Source organism: Emys orbicularis, chromosome 5 (assembly GCF_028017835.1).
Source record: "Emys orbicularis isolate rEmyOrb1 chromosome 5, rEmyOrb1.hap1, whole genome shotgun sequence".
Lineage (NCBI taxonomy): Eukaryota > Metazoa > Chordata > Testudines > Emydidae > Emys > Emys orbicularis.
In genome coordinates, this window is record NC_088687.1 from 144,392,414 (window position 1) to 144,408,295 (window position 15,882).

The 15,882-nt window shown below is 59.6% G+C and overlaps 1 protein-coding gene across 15 annotated transcripts in view; it reads left to right on the forward strand.

Moving 5' to 3' along the window:
• Positions 1–9,383: 9,383 nt before the first annotated feature.
• The window catches only part of LOC135879486 (transcription factor COE3-like), an 82,418-nt gene continuing 75,919 nt past the window's right edge, over positions 9,384–15,882 (forward strand). For all 15 annotated transcript variants that reach the window (XM_065405484.1, XM_065405490.1, XM_065405485.1 and 12 more), the window contains exon 1: positions 9,384–9,517. In XM_065405484.1, coding sequence (XP_065261556.1) covers positions 9,384–9,517 — 134 coding nt within the window. The remainder of the gene's footprint in view (positions 9,518–15,882) is intronic.

The window sequence follows — 15,882 nt, forward strand, 5'->3', positions numbered from 1 at the left end:
CCCAGCAAAGTGCCCTGTGCATGCACCTGTCGGGAGCAGTGGTGGCCCCTCGGTGGTGGTGCTGGATACGAAAGGGCTTGAGGGGAGGCAAAGGGTTAACTTGCCTGTCCGTCCCCCCTCCCTCCCCCTCGAACCCCGGCCTCCCGGGATATGGATTTATCCAGGGTTGGGTGGGCAGCGCAGCCCAGTGCCGCCGCCTCCTGTCTATCCGGCCCCGTGAGCTCCCAGAGGGGCCACACGCCAGGCTCTGCCCCCTCTCTGCAGCATGGGCAGGGCGGTACCAGTCCTAGAGACATGCTGGAGCGCAGACACCCACAGCCTGGCCTGGCGGAGAGAGGGAGCTGCGCTCGCTGAGACGGGCTAGGGGCTGGCCCAGGCCGGCGCCATCCAGCCCCTCGGCTCACAGATCCCACAGCACCCCATGGATCTCTCTTCATGTGCGACATGGCACAGGAGGGCCAGGCACTGCCCCACGCTTGCCAGGTCTCATGATCTGACCCGCACGGGGGTGGTTCTGGCCCCTGCTGCAGGCGGGTCGGTGCTGGGGAAAAGAGCTGCAGTTTTGGGGTGGCAGCGAGGGCCAGGCAGGGCCAAGTGGCCTAGGGGAAGAGGCACTAAACTGCAAGCCCAGAGCCCCGTGTGTTCCAGTCTCAGCGCTTCTGCTGGCTGCTAACAATGCTTCGGTGCATTTCATAGCCCCTGTTAGGTGCCACGTCTCATGCCGCTGCCTTGGCAAGGGGTCGCGCTTGTTCCCCTACTCCCATGATAAACCTGTCAACAGCTTGCGCGAGGCCTCTCTGGACAGAGCTGGGCACAGAGCCCAGATTCTGCCAGCCCAGCCCAGCCTTTCCCGGGGACGGGCAGCGTTGGTGCTTACGTGACCCACACTGACATAGAGTGGCTGGGTCTCGCTCTGCAAAGCACACGGCGGGTACAGGCTTATGAGTGACTCAGAGGCATTCAGGGGCCTCTGCCGTGCCATGGAGCTGGTGACGGGTTTCTGGCCCAAACACGGGCATTGTTACATTTGCTGTGTGCAACCACTAGACCACACTCTGCCAGGCCCAGAAAGCAGGAATCCCGCTGACAGCCTGTAACGCTCCCCCGTGTGGTCTGCCTCACCCAGAGGAGAGCAGCATGCCTTCCCTACACCTCTGCCACCTGTCGTGGGGATCAGCACTGTCTCCTTTTTCCCTTGGGCTCTCCCGCTGTCTGCCTCCATCTGTTGTCTCTCGTCTTGTGAGCGCTTTGGGGCAGGAGCGTGTTTGTACCGCACCTAGCGCAATCAGGGCATTGGCCATACTGGATGCTTTGGTAACACACATAACCAATAATCCTGTAGTAGAGGGGGCTGAGATCTGTGTGGGGTAGATTTGAGGGTTCAAACCTTGCATGTGTGGGTGAAAAAACACATGGCTGTCTAAATGTGAGTGTGTGACCCCCCAGAATCGCTGTCGGTAGGATCTGAGATTGCAAAACATCTTAGCTGGGTGTTGTGCTCATAGCTGCACCACTGTTGTGTTATGATGGTTTATGTGGAGCTGTGCCTTTAAGAACTGGGGGCAGCTGAGAGTGTTTGAGCGAGAGGGCAGTATGTGGGAGACTCGCCTGCATGAGTTCTGGAAAGGTCAGCCCTGGATTTAATCGCCTGGTCTCCCCAGACAGCAGCCACCGTCTCCAAGGCGTAACACTAGCGCGTCTGGGGACTGGCTGCGCTGGGTGTTGCTAATGAGCTCCAGAGCCATTCACCGGCAGGTGACCTGGCTGAATCCAGCTCCGCCGCGGATGGAAGTTGTTCCCATGCAGTGGAAGCTCAGCAGCCCCTCTATGAGGTGAGTTTGTGAGGTCCCAGCCCCCCAGGTCACTAACTCCCCCTCATGGGTTGCACTTGAGTGTGAGCTCTTCAGGGCCTGTGTTTGTACAGCGCCTAGCACCGTGGGGCTCAGAGCTCGGCTTCCCTAGACATTTGTGAGTTGGCCACTGTGTCATTGACACACCCGTTGGGGGCGGGGCTGGGGGTTCACCAAAGGCACCAGGGAATCTTTTATCTCACAACAATCTCCCGAGTTCTGGGCCAGCCTCCTGCGGGGGGGGGGGGGTGTCTCTCTCGCCCAGTGGGACCTGCTGGGCTGGGCAAGCCTAGATCTGCTCTCTCGCCCAGTGGGACCTGCTGGGCTGGGCAAGCCTAGATCTGTGGTCCCGGGATGCTGCTCCTTCCCCGGCTGGTGGGGGGCTTGTTTGCCCCGCAGCAGGGGCGCTGTTCCTCGCGGGCAGGCTGAGCTCTGGGGAAATGACAGAGCCCTGTCGTGCTTCCCATGGCCGAGGCTGCCAGCCGGCACCTTGGTGCTGGGTCTCGGGTGACGCTTTTGGGCAATGTTTTGCCGTCTGCCCCATTCTGCGAAACCCTTCTGCAGTCACTTGGTCCGTCTCCTGTTGCCGTGCCAGTCTGGGAGACTCTCCCTGTGCTCCCCTGCCAGCCTCCTTCCCCAGGCCTGCAGTGAGTGGCGCTGGCACCGCCAGCCCCTGGCCCTGGCTGGCAGCTCTGCCTGGCAGCTCTGCCCATCTCTACCCTGAGCTCCCAGGGCATCTCCATCCCCCCGTCTCCAGCATCTGGTCTGCCCCGCGCTGAGGGTACCAGCGCTCTCCCCATCTGATTCCCCCTTCCTCCGGGCCGTTCCTCTGCCACCCACGCCGTCTCTGCTGGCTCCTGGCAGAAGGACCAGGGCAGAAAACCCAGCGGATCTCCCTTCCCTGCCTCATACCAGCCGAGTTCTCAGCAAGAACCAGGAGAAGGTGATCTCGCCTCTCGGCCCACCGCATTCGCTGGTGCCTACCTGAGGCTGCCCCTCGCTGGCTGGGGCACTGACCCTCCTTTGCCTTGGGCATGGAAATCACGTGATTGGGCGATGAACCCTCCAGGGCACAAGCCACCCCGTAACTGCCGGGGTCAGGAAGGAAGGCCCCTAACCTCTCACTGCTTCGGCCTCGGGCTGCAGCCGGGCCCTGGTGTTTTCTGGGAGAGCCCCGGGAAATGACAACAGAGTCCCAGGTCGCTACATCTCCCTTGACTGCTCCATGGAGTATGATTAAATAATGCCCACCTCCTCGCCCTGCCCGGGGGGCACTGACCACCCGCTGCAGGCCCCTGCGCCCAGGCACCGCCAGCCCCTCAGCCTGCCCAGTGAGGCGGGAGAGCTGGGGGATGGGGGAGTTGCTGCTCCAGGCAGCAGCGGCTCCTGCCGCTCCTGTCCCCCGGGACTGGGCCTGATGTCCCGAGCTCACCCCACAACGGACGCTCCTGTTCCCTGGGAGCTGGGCCAAGCGCCCCATTCCCAGCGTGCCCTGGCAGGCGGGCTCACGGTGCCACTCAGGCTTGGCCCACCCCAGGGCACGGCCCCACGCCACTCACTGAAGTTTGGCCTGCCTGACCCCCATCGCGGAGCCGACCCTGCCTGGTGCTGCAACCCCGTGTGCCAGGTCTCACCGCCCAGAGGGGGAGCCAGGCCCAACCCCATGGGCCTGCAGCAGAGCCAGGAACTTCACCCAGGTCCTTTGCACCCCAGGCCTGTGCCTTAGCCAGAGACCTCCCTCCTTCTCCAGCCCCCTTTGCCCGGCAGCGGACAGGTCCCAGCAGTTCAGCCGGGTGGGTTGGTGCAGCCCGTTCCCTGCGGCTGGAATTGTATTTTTCAAATGACACGGCTCTCCCCGCAGGGGGACCTGAGCGCTGGGACGGTGAACAGAGCGAGGGGCTGAGAATCTCTCCTTCCGGCCTGGCTGGCTGGTGGGGCCAGGCCCCCTTTCGGCTGGGCTGGGGCACAGAACTAGGGATCCCTCTGGGGAGCTTGGCTGTCGGCGCCCGGGATCTCCGAGCCCTCTGGCCGGGTGCAGTGGCCTGGGTGTGGGGGGCAGCAGCGAGCTCCTTTCCCGGTAGAGCATCCCTATTAATCGATGGTGCCGTGTCAACAAACAGCCCTCTCCAGAACTGATCCCTGCACGACATTCCCCAGGGTTTTGCCCCGGCTAGTGCTAAAGACCCCAAGCAACAGGGCTCCCACCCCTTCTGTACGGAAACAATCCCAAAGCCAGCGACTTCTCCTGCCAGGAAACATCCTGACGTCCGGCCAAAATGTTCCCGTCTTAATCTCATCCCGTTACTTCCTGGCCAGAACCCCACGTCCCCCTCTAACTTCTCTCCCTCCTGGGGGTGCATGCCCCTCTCACGCCCCTAGTCTGGGACCGCGGCTCTTGCTTAGCTAATCCAGACTGATTCGTTCTTTTCAGCTTTCCTCCCAAACCGGTCCCACCAGCATCCTCTCCCTGACCCCCCTTCCATAGACTCATAGACTTTAAGGTCAGAAGGGCCCATCATGATCATAATCTGACCTCCTGCACAACACAGGCCACAGAATCTCACCCACCCACTCCTGTAACAAACCCCTAACCTATGTCTGAGTTATTGAAGTCCTCAAATCATGGTTTAAAGACCTCAAGGTGCAGCGAATCCTCCAGCAAGTGACCCGTGCCCCACGCTGCAGAGGAAGGCGAAAAACCTCCAGGGCCTCTGCCAATCTGCCCTGGAGGCAAATTCCTTCCCGAGCCCAAATATGGTGATCAGCTAAACCCTGAGCATGTGGGCAAGACTCACCAGCCAGCACCCAGGAAAGAATTCTCTGTAGTAACTCAGATCCACCCCATCTACCTCCCATCACAGGCCATTGGGCATATTTAGCTGCTAATGATCAAAGATCAATTAATTGCCAAAATTAGGCTATCCCATCATACCATCCCCGCCATAAACTTATCAAGCTTGGTCTTGAAGCCAGATATGTCTTTTGCCCCCACTACTCTCCTTGGAAGGCTGTTCCAGAACTTCACTCCTCTGATGGTTAGAAACCTTCATCTAATTTCTAGTCTAAACTTCCTGATGGCCAGTTTATATCCATTTGTTCTTGTGTCCACATTGGTACTGAGCTTAAATAATTCCTCTCCCTCACTGATATTTATCCCTCTGATGTATTTATAGAGAGCAATCATATCCCCCCTCAGCCTTCTTTTGGTTAGGCTAAACAAGCCAAACTCTTTGAATCTCCGAGTCTCCTTTCATCAGGCAGGTTTTCCATTTCTCGGATCACCCTAGTAGCCCTTCTCTGAACCTGTTCCAGTTTGAATTCATCCTTCTTAAACCTGGGAGACCAGAACTGCACCCAGTATTCCAGATGAGGTCTCACCAGTGCCTTGTATAACGGTACTAACGCCTTCCGCCAGGGAACGCCGTGCCCTGGCACCAAGGCACTAGACAGCCTCTCCCTGGAGAGGGCCGGAGGAATGGCCGGACTGGCTCAGGGTCCCGTCTGTGATGGGCCAGCGCCGGCTGCTGCCGGTGCGAGAACCCTGCAGTAGCAGGTGTGGGCTTGTCTGCCACTAGGAAGGTCTCACCCTGAGAGTTCAGTTTAAACACTGGTGCATGAGGCAGCCTCTCCCTTCGAGCAGGGTCATTCCCTTGGGGCAGCCCTGATCAATCTTGTCCATATCAATGCCCAGTCCCTCGTAGGCTGCGTCTACGCCAGAATCGCTGGAGTGCTGCAGTGCAGACACTTCCGACCGCGACTTCCATCGCCGTAGGAGATCCGCCTCTCCGAGAGGCAGCAGCTAGAGCCGTGGGAGAATTCTTCCAGCCACCTGGCAGTGCCCACACTGGGGTTTCAGTGCACGCCGGCCAAGCCGTGTTCCCCCCCTGGACGGTGTCGCTAAACCGACCCAATTCTGCAGAGCAGCCCTGGGAAGCGTGCTAGGTCCTGGGCTGCAGAGACAATTCACGCTTTGCTTCTCTCTGCCGCGGGCAGCCCCAAACTCCCCTGGCCCTTTCTGGGAGCCCGAGCTCAGTACTACCCCCGGGCTGCTCTGCCCGGCAAACAGGGCGGCGTAACGCCTCGCGCAGGGCCAGGGGAAACGGCACGCTCCGGGCGACCAGGCGTAGACACCGCTCGAGGACGGAAGCGCAGCTCCAGCACTGGAAGAACCGCGGCGCCGCTGCCGCCGTTCTAGTGTAGACGTAACCCGTGTCGAACTGGCCGCCTGCCCAGCCCACTACACGTCTCAGCCATTCCTCATCCACCCTCCTACCGAGCACCCGGGTTCTCTCCCCCCCAAGATGTGTCAGCTGCAGGGTTCCCAGGGGATCCTGTTTTACTCCCTCCCCACGTCTCCTGGCCCCCTTCGTTCTATCCCATCCGTGCAGCTGTGCCCACATTAGTGTCCCCGGTGAACTGTCTGCCCCCACCCCGAGTCACTACTTGACTGACAGTCGCCCCGTAGCCACTGCATCCCACCTCCTTATCCTTGCTGAGGGTTTGCAGCTAATCTCCAGGTGTCCTTAGCGGGGCTGGAGGTTGGGGGGCAGACGGGGAGGTCCCAGTGGGTGAGGCTTGCTTAGCTTGGCTGAGCAAATGGTGTGGCCCTGATCTCCCTGATGAGATGTTGAGGTGCGACACTGAGGGTTTGCTTTAGCTGGGGTGGATGGGGGGGGGGCAGTCCAGGGGAGCCCCTTTCACCAGAAGCCTTTAGGGTGCAATATTTGAGGAGTCCCTTTTGCTAGCTGCAGATCCGGGTGCAGAACTGGGGGCTCCTTACATAGATCCATTGAAGGGTACAGTATTAGGGGTCGCCAAGGGGGAGCGTTTTGGGGGTCTCTAGCTGGGAGGGTTTTGGGGGGACTGTAATGGGGTCCCTTTGGATAAGATGGATTATGGGGGAGCCAGTATTGAGGTACCATTTACATGGGTGGATTGGGGGCAGTGTTGGGGAGAATGAAGGCATATTGGGAGGTCCCTTTAGCTGAATGGATTTGGGGGGCAATATGGGGGCCCATTTAACCAGGTGGATTTGGGGAGGCAATATTGGGGCTCCCCTTGGATGGGTGGACTTGGGGGCCGCATTGGGAGGTCTATTAGTTTGGGTGCATTGGTGTGTCCTTGAGCTGTGTGAACTTGGGGTAGTATTGGGGGTAGTCCCTTTCACCTGCTACGCTGTATTAGGCCTTTAACTGGGCAGATTCGGGGGGCGTGTTGGGAGGTCCCTTTAACCCGGTGAATTCGGGAGGGGGAGCATTGGGGGTCCCTTTAACCCAGTGAATTCGGGAGGGGGAGCGTTGGGGGTCCCTTTAACCCGGTGGATCGGGGGGTGCATTGGGGGTCCCTTTAACCCGGTGGATCGGGGGGTGCATTGGGGGTCCCTTTAACCCGGTGGATCGGAGGGCGCGTTGGGGGTCCCTTTAACCCGGTGAATTTGGGAGGGGGAGCGTTGGGGGTCCCTTTAACCCGGTGGATTGGGGGGCGTGTTGGGGGTCCCTTTAACCCGGTGGATTGGGGGGCGCGTTGGGGGTCCCTTTAACCCGGTGGATCGGGGGGGCCGCATTGGGGGTCCCTTTAACCCGGTGGATCGGGGGGGCCGCATTGGGGGTCCCTTTAACCCGGTGGATTGGGGGGCGCATTGGGGGTCCCTTTAACCCGGTGGATCGGGGGGGCCGCATTGGGGGTCCCTTTAACCCGGTGGATTGGGGGGCGCGTTGGGGGTCCCTTTAACCCGGTGGATCGGGGGGGCCGCATTGGGGGTCCCTTTAACCCGGTGGATCGGGGGGGCCGCATTGGGGGTCCCTTTAACCCGGTGGATTGGGGGCGCGTTGGGGGTCCCATTAACCCGGTGGATTTGGGGGGGCCGCATTGGGGGTCCCTTTAACCCGGTGGATCGGGGGGGCCGCATTGGGGGTCCCTTTAACCCGGTGGATTGGGGGCGCGTTGGGGGTCTCTTTAACCCGGTGGATTTGGGGGGGCGCGTTGGGGGTCCCTTTAACCCGGTGGATCGGGGGGGCGCGTTGGGGGTCCCTTTAACCCGGTGGATCGGGGGGGCCGCATTGGGGGTCCCTTTAACCCGGTGGATTGGGGGCGCGTTGGGGGTCCCTTTAACCCGGTGGATTTGGGGGGGCGCGTTGGGGGTCCCTTTAACCCGGTGGATTTGGGGAGGCGCGTTGGGGGTCCCTTTAACCCGGTGGATCGAGGGGGCCGCATTGGGGGTCCCTTTAACCCGGTGGATTGGGGGGCGCGTTGGGGGTCCCTTTAACCCGGTGGATCGGGGGGGCCGCATTGGGGGTCCCTTTAACCCGGTGGATTTGGGGGGGCCGCATTGGGGGCCCCTTTAACCCGGTGGATCGGGGGGGCCGCATTGGGGGTCCCTTTAACCCGGTGGATTGGGGGGCGCGTTGGGGGTCCCTTTAACCCGGTGGATCGAGGGGGCCGCATTGGGGGTCCCTTTAACCCGGTGGATTTGGGGAGGCGCGTTGGGGGTCCCTTTAACCCGGTGGATTTGGGGGGGCGCGTTGGGGGTCCCTTTAACCCGGTGGATCGGGGGGGCGCGTTGGGGGTCCCGCTCCCCGGGCGGGTCTCAGGGGCTGCTCCCTGCCCCGGCGCTGCCCCTCGCCCCCCGCCGCCGGCTCCTCCCCGGAATGATGTCAGCCTGCCCGGCTCCGGCCCCCGCCTCCCCCCGGCCGCCCTCCCCGGGGAGGAGGCGGCGGCATGGCCCGGGTCGGCCAGGCCGGCAGGGGACGGGGCCGCCCGCGGGCGCAGAGCGGCGGCTGCCCGGGGGCCGGGCCGGCGGCGGCGGGGGGGCTGGTGCTGCTCATGGTGCTGCTGCCCGGCGAGGGCCGGAGGAGCCGCAGCGGCAGGAGGCGGAGGGGAGGCGGCCGGCCCAGCGCTCCGGCCCCCCGGCTCCCCCGGGAGCGCCCGCGGCTGCTGCTGCTGCTGTCGCCGAGCGCCGAGCCCGCAGCCCCCGCCTGGATGGTAACCAGCGCCGGCCCCGCTCCGCGCCCGCATCCCGGCTCCCCCCATCCCTCCGCCTGCCTCCTCCTCCCCCGGCCCCGCCGCTGGGATTTCCTGCCCTGCTCGGCTTCCCCCCCCCCCCCCCCCCCCCCTGCGCAAACCCTGCCCCTCCCCGCCGCTGATTTGCACTTGGCGGCTGCTCCTCTCTCCAACTTCCCTGGACCTCCCGCCCCCCAGAACCAGCCCTCGCTCCGCTTGGAAACAACACACCCAGATGCGGCTGCCCTGGCTGGGACCTGAGGGTCGCCTGGGCTGTGGCTGGGGGGGAGGTGGCCAGGAGGATACTGGCCTGACCCTGCCCTGGACCCAGAGCCCTGGGCTGCTCTGAGCTGGGCTTTGGGGATTCGGACCCCCCACCCCCTTTTATAGCATTTTCTATAAGTTTGGCCAAACAAACTTTTTGTGTCCATTGCTTCAGTGGAGCCTGGATCCCTCCTGTCTCCCCCCGGGAGGTGGCCTGGGGGCGCTGCGGGGCGAGCTGATCCCCCCCTTCCCCTTTCAAAGGCTGTTTTGATGTTCTCCATCCAGGAGGGTCTCCCCAGAGGAGGGCTGACCATGAAAGAAGAACCCTTGACCAGTGGACTGACATCCGTAAGGTCCTGGATGCAAAGCACTGGGATCCTGGATGCCAACACGGCAGCCCAGAGGTAAGGGACCAGCCTGCCCCAGCCCTGACACTTCCCAGCAAAGCAATCTGTCATCCCACTGCGCTTTGCGGGCACACATCTCCTCCCAGAGCCAGACCCCGACCCCCGGGAGCCCATCCTGGACCCGCCAGACCAGCACAAACCTGGCCCACAGCTTTAGGCTAGAGGGGGAGTGTGTTTATGTAGGAAAGTTGTGAATTTTATTCTAATTGGCTTCTTTATTGTTTGAGCTGGTTGGTGAGGAAACCGCCAAAGAAGTAAATACTGAGGCTTCCTGGAAGGAGAATTAACTAAGAGGAATTTCAGAGCCCAATTCTTATTGTTCTTCGTACATATTATCCTTCTGGCTTCCCTCCCCCCTCAAGTTTGGGAGGTTTAAAATTACCAGCGTTTTGTTGAAGCGCCTTCTGCCTAGTGATGATAAACCATTTAAACCTGTTCTGATACCAAGGAGACCAGAGAGAGAAATGCACTTTTGGGGGTTGTTCTTAAAGCTGTGAAAACCGTCAGAACTTGCAGAAATATAAATGCTTTCAGATGTATCTCTCAGCAGAATCATAAAGGATTTCGATTGGAAATGACAAGGGAGATCAGTTAACATTATTAAAAAAAATCGGTGTTATATTTCCTTTCCCCAGGCAGTTGGAAAGTGTTTTGAAATTAACACTTCTGGCTGAAATGGCCAAACTGTGTTGCAAAGATAGCTGAGATCTCCAAGATGCAGGAAAAATTGTTCCTTTTCCCCCCCCTCCTCCTTTGCCTAACACCCACAGTTTTGAAACTTCAGATCCATGACTCTAATTGTCAGGGAAAGTTCTCAGGACTGGTGGATGTGTGGGGACTGGTTTGGTTTGGTTTTTTAATTGGTGACTTTATTGATGTTCCATACCAGGATCGTGGATTTTAATGTGGAAATTTAGAAGCGTGGCAGGCGTTACTTTTCAGGTTTCTAATGCACAAATAGACACCTCTCTTTGTTGTGTAGGATGGCTACAGCTACCTACAGGGGACCTGACTTCATCCCCTTGAGATTGTTTCTGTACGTTGCTAAATAGGAATATGTGAATCCCATGTCTCTGTGCTTGGAGGACATAGATTTTTGCTTCTTTTCATTTAATTTGTTTTTTTTATTGATCCTTGAATGTTCCCAAAGCTTTGATTTCTGCTCTCCTTTAACAATTATTTTAGTTCAGTTACGCAGAGGGGAAATTGCGATTCTGAAAATAATGTGCATTAGATAATCTGTAAAGTGTGTGTGTGTATAGATAGATAGATCGATGTAATATGATTTAGCATCTCGGTTGTCTTTCCAACTCACTGTCCAGCTGGATTTTCACAGAAGGAGAGGTGCTGGAGCGCTTGACTTTAGGCAAAATTCCCTAGCCGGGTATTTTCCTAACCTTCTCTATGAAACAAGAGGCAGTGAACTTGACCAAACCTTGGTGTAAGCCCTGATCTTAATGTAGCCTTCTTCCCTGCAGCGTGTGGCACAGCAGCTCCTGGGGTGTAATGTATCATTTCCCTCTTGCTATTCTGGACTTGGAAACTCACCTCAAACTGTCAAACAAAACTGAAATATCCAGGGTAGAATTGCGGAGGAGACGGTACAAGACCTCTTAGTTCCTGTCTGGTCTATCCCCAAGCTGGCTGTTCCGTTTTCTCTGTTTCCTAATTCTGAGTCTAGGCTAGTTTTAAGCATCAGAAGCAAGCAGGCTGAGCAGGACTTTATCTATTAAATGTATTTGGGGCTGGTGTTTGTGTGGCGGTCCCTGGAGAAATTGTAAAGGCTTATTTTAAAACCCTGTGATCGTAACCATACAAAAGTCATATCTATCTATCTATCTATCTATCTATCTATCTATCTATCTATCTATCTATCTATCTATCTATCCCCAAATACCCCTGTGTCTATCGATCTATCTTATCACAGAATCATAGAATCTCAGGGTTGGAAGGGACCTCAGGATGTCATCTAGTCCAACCCCCTGCTCAAAGCTGGACCAACCCCAACTAAATCATCCCAGCCAGGGCTTCGTCAAGCCAGGCCTTAAAAACCTCTAAGGAAGGAGATCCCACTACCTCCCTAGGGAACCCATTCCAGTGCTTAACTTAACCTAGTACATTTTTCAGATCCACCTATCGCCTTCCATCCCCGAAGGTTATACTGAGGCACTCTCTGTGGGCCAAATGGCACCAGACAAAGCAGGGCAGATTAGCAGGAATTCTGCCCCGTCTCTCTGAAGCACCCCCCAGGTTGTGCCTGACACCCAGCCACGAGGGCTGTGTGCGGGGCACGGAGGAGAGGGGCGCTCACAGCTGACTGGGGCTAGGTTTCTGTAGCTAGCGCCAGGCCCTGCCTCTCCTCAGTGCTATTGGTATTCTCCCCATAGGGATCAGCATCCCCTTCTTCCACTCCTGGGCTTGGTGGGGCCGGTCCCCAGAAGCGTCTTTTAGGCCAGGCAGCCTTGATGGCTGAGGGAATAACCCCCTGCAACGTCAGGCACAGCAGCGGCCCTTGGAGCCCCACGCCCAGCTCCGAGGCTGGGCTCTGCCCCGTTAGCACTCAGACAGCGCTTTGCAAACACTGAGCAATTAACCCTCCCAGCCCCCTGCCAGGGAGGGGAGGGGCGAAACTGGGATTGAAAAATAAATACATAACGCAGGGCAGAATGGCGTAGGATGAAAGGGGAGATTTATTTCCCCCTCACACTGGTTGAAATAACAGGCAGAACCAGACAGATGTTCACAGGGAAACTGACAAATTCCAAGATTCTCCCCCTCCCCCCCCCTTTTCGGGGCTCCCATATTGCCTAACCCAACCAAAATTACGCTTAATAAAAGATTTCCAGCCTGGCCTTGTAGCCAAACCCTCCCGCTATCCTGCGAGAGCTCGGGTTGAATTCTGAGGTCAGACGGGGGAGAAGGTTTGCACTTAGACAGGTTTCCTGCAGTACCGAATGTATGTTGGCTTTTGTTCCAGGGATTAACTCTGCTGTCCAAATTAACGCCCGTGGCTAATAATGCTGGCGGGCTCTGCTTGGGGGCTGGGGCTGGGACAATGGGTGCAGAAACACGCAGCAGTTCTTCAAACTGGTGCTGTTAGAAAGGCACCGAACCCCTTCCTGGGCGCGGGAGGCTGTCCTTAACTTCGCTGCCTTATCCTGATCCCCAGGCATCCTGGCCCAGATCTCCCTTTCGTCAATGTCAGCGGAGGGACTAGATCAAAGGCAGGAACAATTTGAGCTCCTGGCTAATTGCACCTGATGGGGATTTTTTCCCCTTCCCCAAGTAGTTCACCCCCCCCCTTAACCCCAAGGGCTGAGTGATTCCCTCTCCCTGACTGAAGAGCAATTTTACCAGGGCAAAACCACGGTTCCCCCGAGCTGGATTTTCAGCCCAGGGTTTGGATAGAGGCGCTAATTAATCCTTAGGGTTTGGAGGAGCACGTGTGGCCTTTCCAAATGCACCAGCGGGATCCCAGTGCAAGACAATAAGCCAGCACGGAGGGCTGGGGGGAGAGATGAACTGCGCTGGGCCAAACCCTCTGCTAGCGTAAATCAGCAGGGTTCTCTTGACTTCAGTGGAGCTGGTCTGGGTCCGTTCCCGTGGCGCATTCTACAGCGGGGACTCTTGGGCAGGTGGTGCTGGGAAGGGGAGGGCAGGGATGTGACAGAGCTGTGCAGGGAGGGGGGCCAGTGTAGCAGGGGCACTGCGGGACGGGGAAGTGGGCACCGGGCAGGGAGTGTGCCAGGAGAGGAGACAGGAGGGGCAGAGCAGGGCCTGGCTGTGCAGGGGAGGGAGAGACACCTGAATTTGTTGCAGTGGAAAAGAACAACATCGCTCTCGTATTAAAGCAGATTTAGGCCCTTTACTCATTCACACCCGGCGAGGATCTGGCCCTGTCGGGAGTGTTGTGTACCCGGGCGGCAGGGAGCAGCTCCCCTGAGCAGAGCGTCATAGAGCTGGGGGCTGGCTCTAGCCCCCCCCCATTCTGCTGCCACCTCTGAGCTGTACGCCAGGGGCCTGATCCTGCCTTCCTTGTGTGCCCCCAGCTCCCTGCAGCTCCGCTGGGACCCAGGTCAGCCCTCTGGAGAGGGGCCAAAGGCTTCCCGCTCAAGCCCTGGGCGCAAGTCTGGGGTGCTGCGGGTTGAATTAACCCCTTGAGTGCTGAAGGAGGGCTGGAGAAAATGGCCTGCCCTGCCGTCGCCAGGGCCCCCGGCCAGCGCTCGCACTGAGCTGGTTAACCCGGGCTGGCCCCTGGGCCGACAGCTGAGAGCTGTGTGTGTTGAAAGCGAGGAGACGGCCAGCGCCGGGGAGCAACCGGGCCTGATCTCCAGGGGGCAGACCCAGGCCAGCCCAGGAACTAGTCAGGCAGCAGCCTGGGAGCGTGTGTCTCTGGCTGGGCAGTGCCTATCCCAGCCCGCCCCGCGAGAGCCAGGGCAGCTGGGGGCCCGGGTTTCCCTGCGGTCCCCCGTTCCCATCCTCTTGTCTCCCAATGTCTGTACTGACCAGATCCAGCCAGCGCCCACCACACAGGCGTGGCAGGTGTGGCGCACACTGGCAGACCCGGGCGGGAATGTGGGCTGCACGCACACGCTCGCTCTCTGCCCTCAGGCAGCTGCCGGGGGCTGCGGTTTGGGTTTGCTCGGGCGCATCGCTGGGCTCTTTGTGGGAGTTGCTCCCGGGGCTGCTCCGCTCGGGGGCCGGTTATTAAAAGTAAAGTCACGCAAGTCGCTACCTGCAAAGACCCGTTAGATCCCGTCCGTCCCCCCCCCCCTCCCCGGGCCAATGCAGGATCATTCCCTCCCGCGGGCTCCCAGCAGGAGGATAAAATCAGTGGAGACCCGGTGACCCGGTGTGGCCATTTGCAGAGCCGAAGGGCCAGGGCCCAGCTGGTGTAAATCAGTGGCTCCATCAACTTCTGCTGATTTGCGCTAGCTGGGGCTCTGGCCCCTCTCTGGAATTAACGAAGGAAGAATCTCGGCAGCGTAATTGCCTGGTGCCCCTTGTTCCTGGAGGATCCAGGAGTGGAAGCTGATGCTTTCCTGTAACAGACATTCGCTGGGCTCGTTTGCTAGGAAATGCTCTGATTTCCTTTAATAATTAATGGCAGCCGGGCCCGGCACTCAGCGCACCGGGGTCTCCGCAGCGCCGAGACGAGAGAGGCAGCCATTAACCGCGTGGCGGCTGCCTCGGGCGCTCGGAGTTTGCCTGTTTGTTTGTTTCGCTCCTCCCCGGCCGTGGGGAAGTGGCGTGGAGTTAAAGGCAGGCACGTGATCGCCCCGACGGGCAAGGGAAGGTGGCAGGCCTGGGTGCCAACTCCCGGGAGCTGCCAGGGGATCGTGACACTTTGCGTCAGACTGGACAGAGCCGGGACACCTCCCGGGGGAGCCGGATGGGGGAGAGCAGGGGGAATGGGCCAGCAGGTCACCGAATCGGCTCCACGGGATGACCTTCCCGAGCCGTCGCCAGGCCGTACATGGCACCGCGGCAGGCCGGGCAGGGTGGGCGTAGTGAGCCCTCCCTTTCCTGCCTTCTGCGCCCACTCGAGAGGGAAGTTATAGCCCAGCACTCGGCATGGAGCGGCTCCCCTGCCTTGCTAGCATGTGCGAGGGGGTTTGTGTCTCCAGCCACCTCTGCCCAAGCAAAGGGCCCATGGGGCGGTTTCATTCCAGTCTCTCCTTGGTTAGCGTGGGGAGCGGGCAGCGAGGTGGCTCTGGAAACGGCTCAGAGCCCGGCTGGGCGGTCGAGGACTCTCTGGTTCGTTGTCTGGCATGTGATCGGGTTTCTGCCGTGCCGTCGCCCGCTGCACACTCCCGGGCCCCGCGGAAGGGTCTGGCTCGGGCAGCGTTTCCCTCCTGCTCCCGCGGCCCCGGCAGCTGCGCGCAGCCCTTGGCCAAATCGGTCCCACCCGGCTGCTAGGTCTAGCTTTTGGCCAGGGCCCTCGATGGATTGTCGCGGGCTGCGTGCTGACGCGGGGGCAGCAGAGGCAGGGAAGGCCCCGATCCGGCAGACTGACTCCGGCGAGTCACCATGTAGGTGGAGCCTTCTGGACTAACGAGGCAGCTCCGGTGACTGTGTCACCCGTGGGCGAGAGCACGTGCAGGGTCAGTGCTGGAGCCACCCAGTCCCGGCCCCTCTAGTCACGGCTGCCCTATTTCAGGTGAAAAACAAAAGGCGAGGCTGGGTTAAAATCCCCCCCAAACCAAACAGCAGCAGCCTGATCACTGTGCCTGAAACTTACCAGCCCTCCCCGGAGCGTTTGAGCGAATGGACAGAGAGGAGCCGTGGGAGGAAGGGAATCGCGGCAAGCCGATGGGAACGTGGCACTCAGCAGCGGGGGCTGCGTGGCTGGGGGGGGAGAG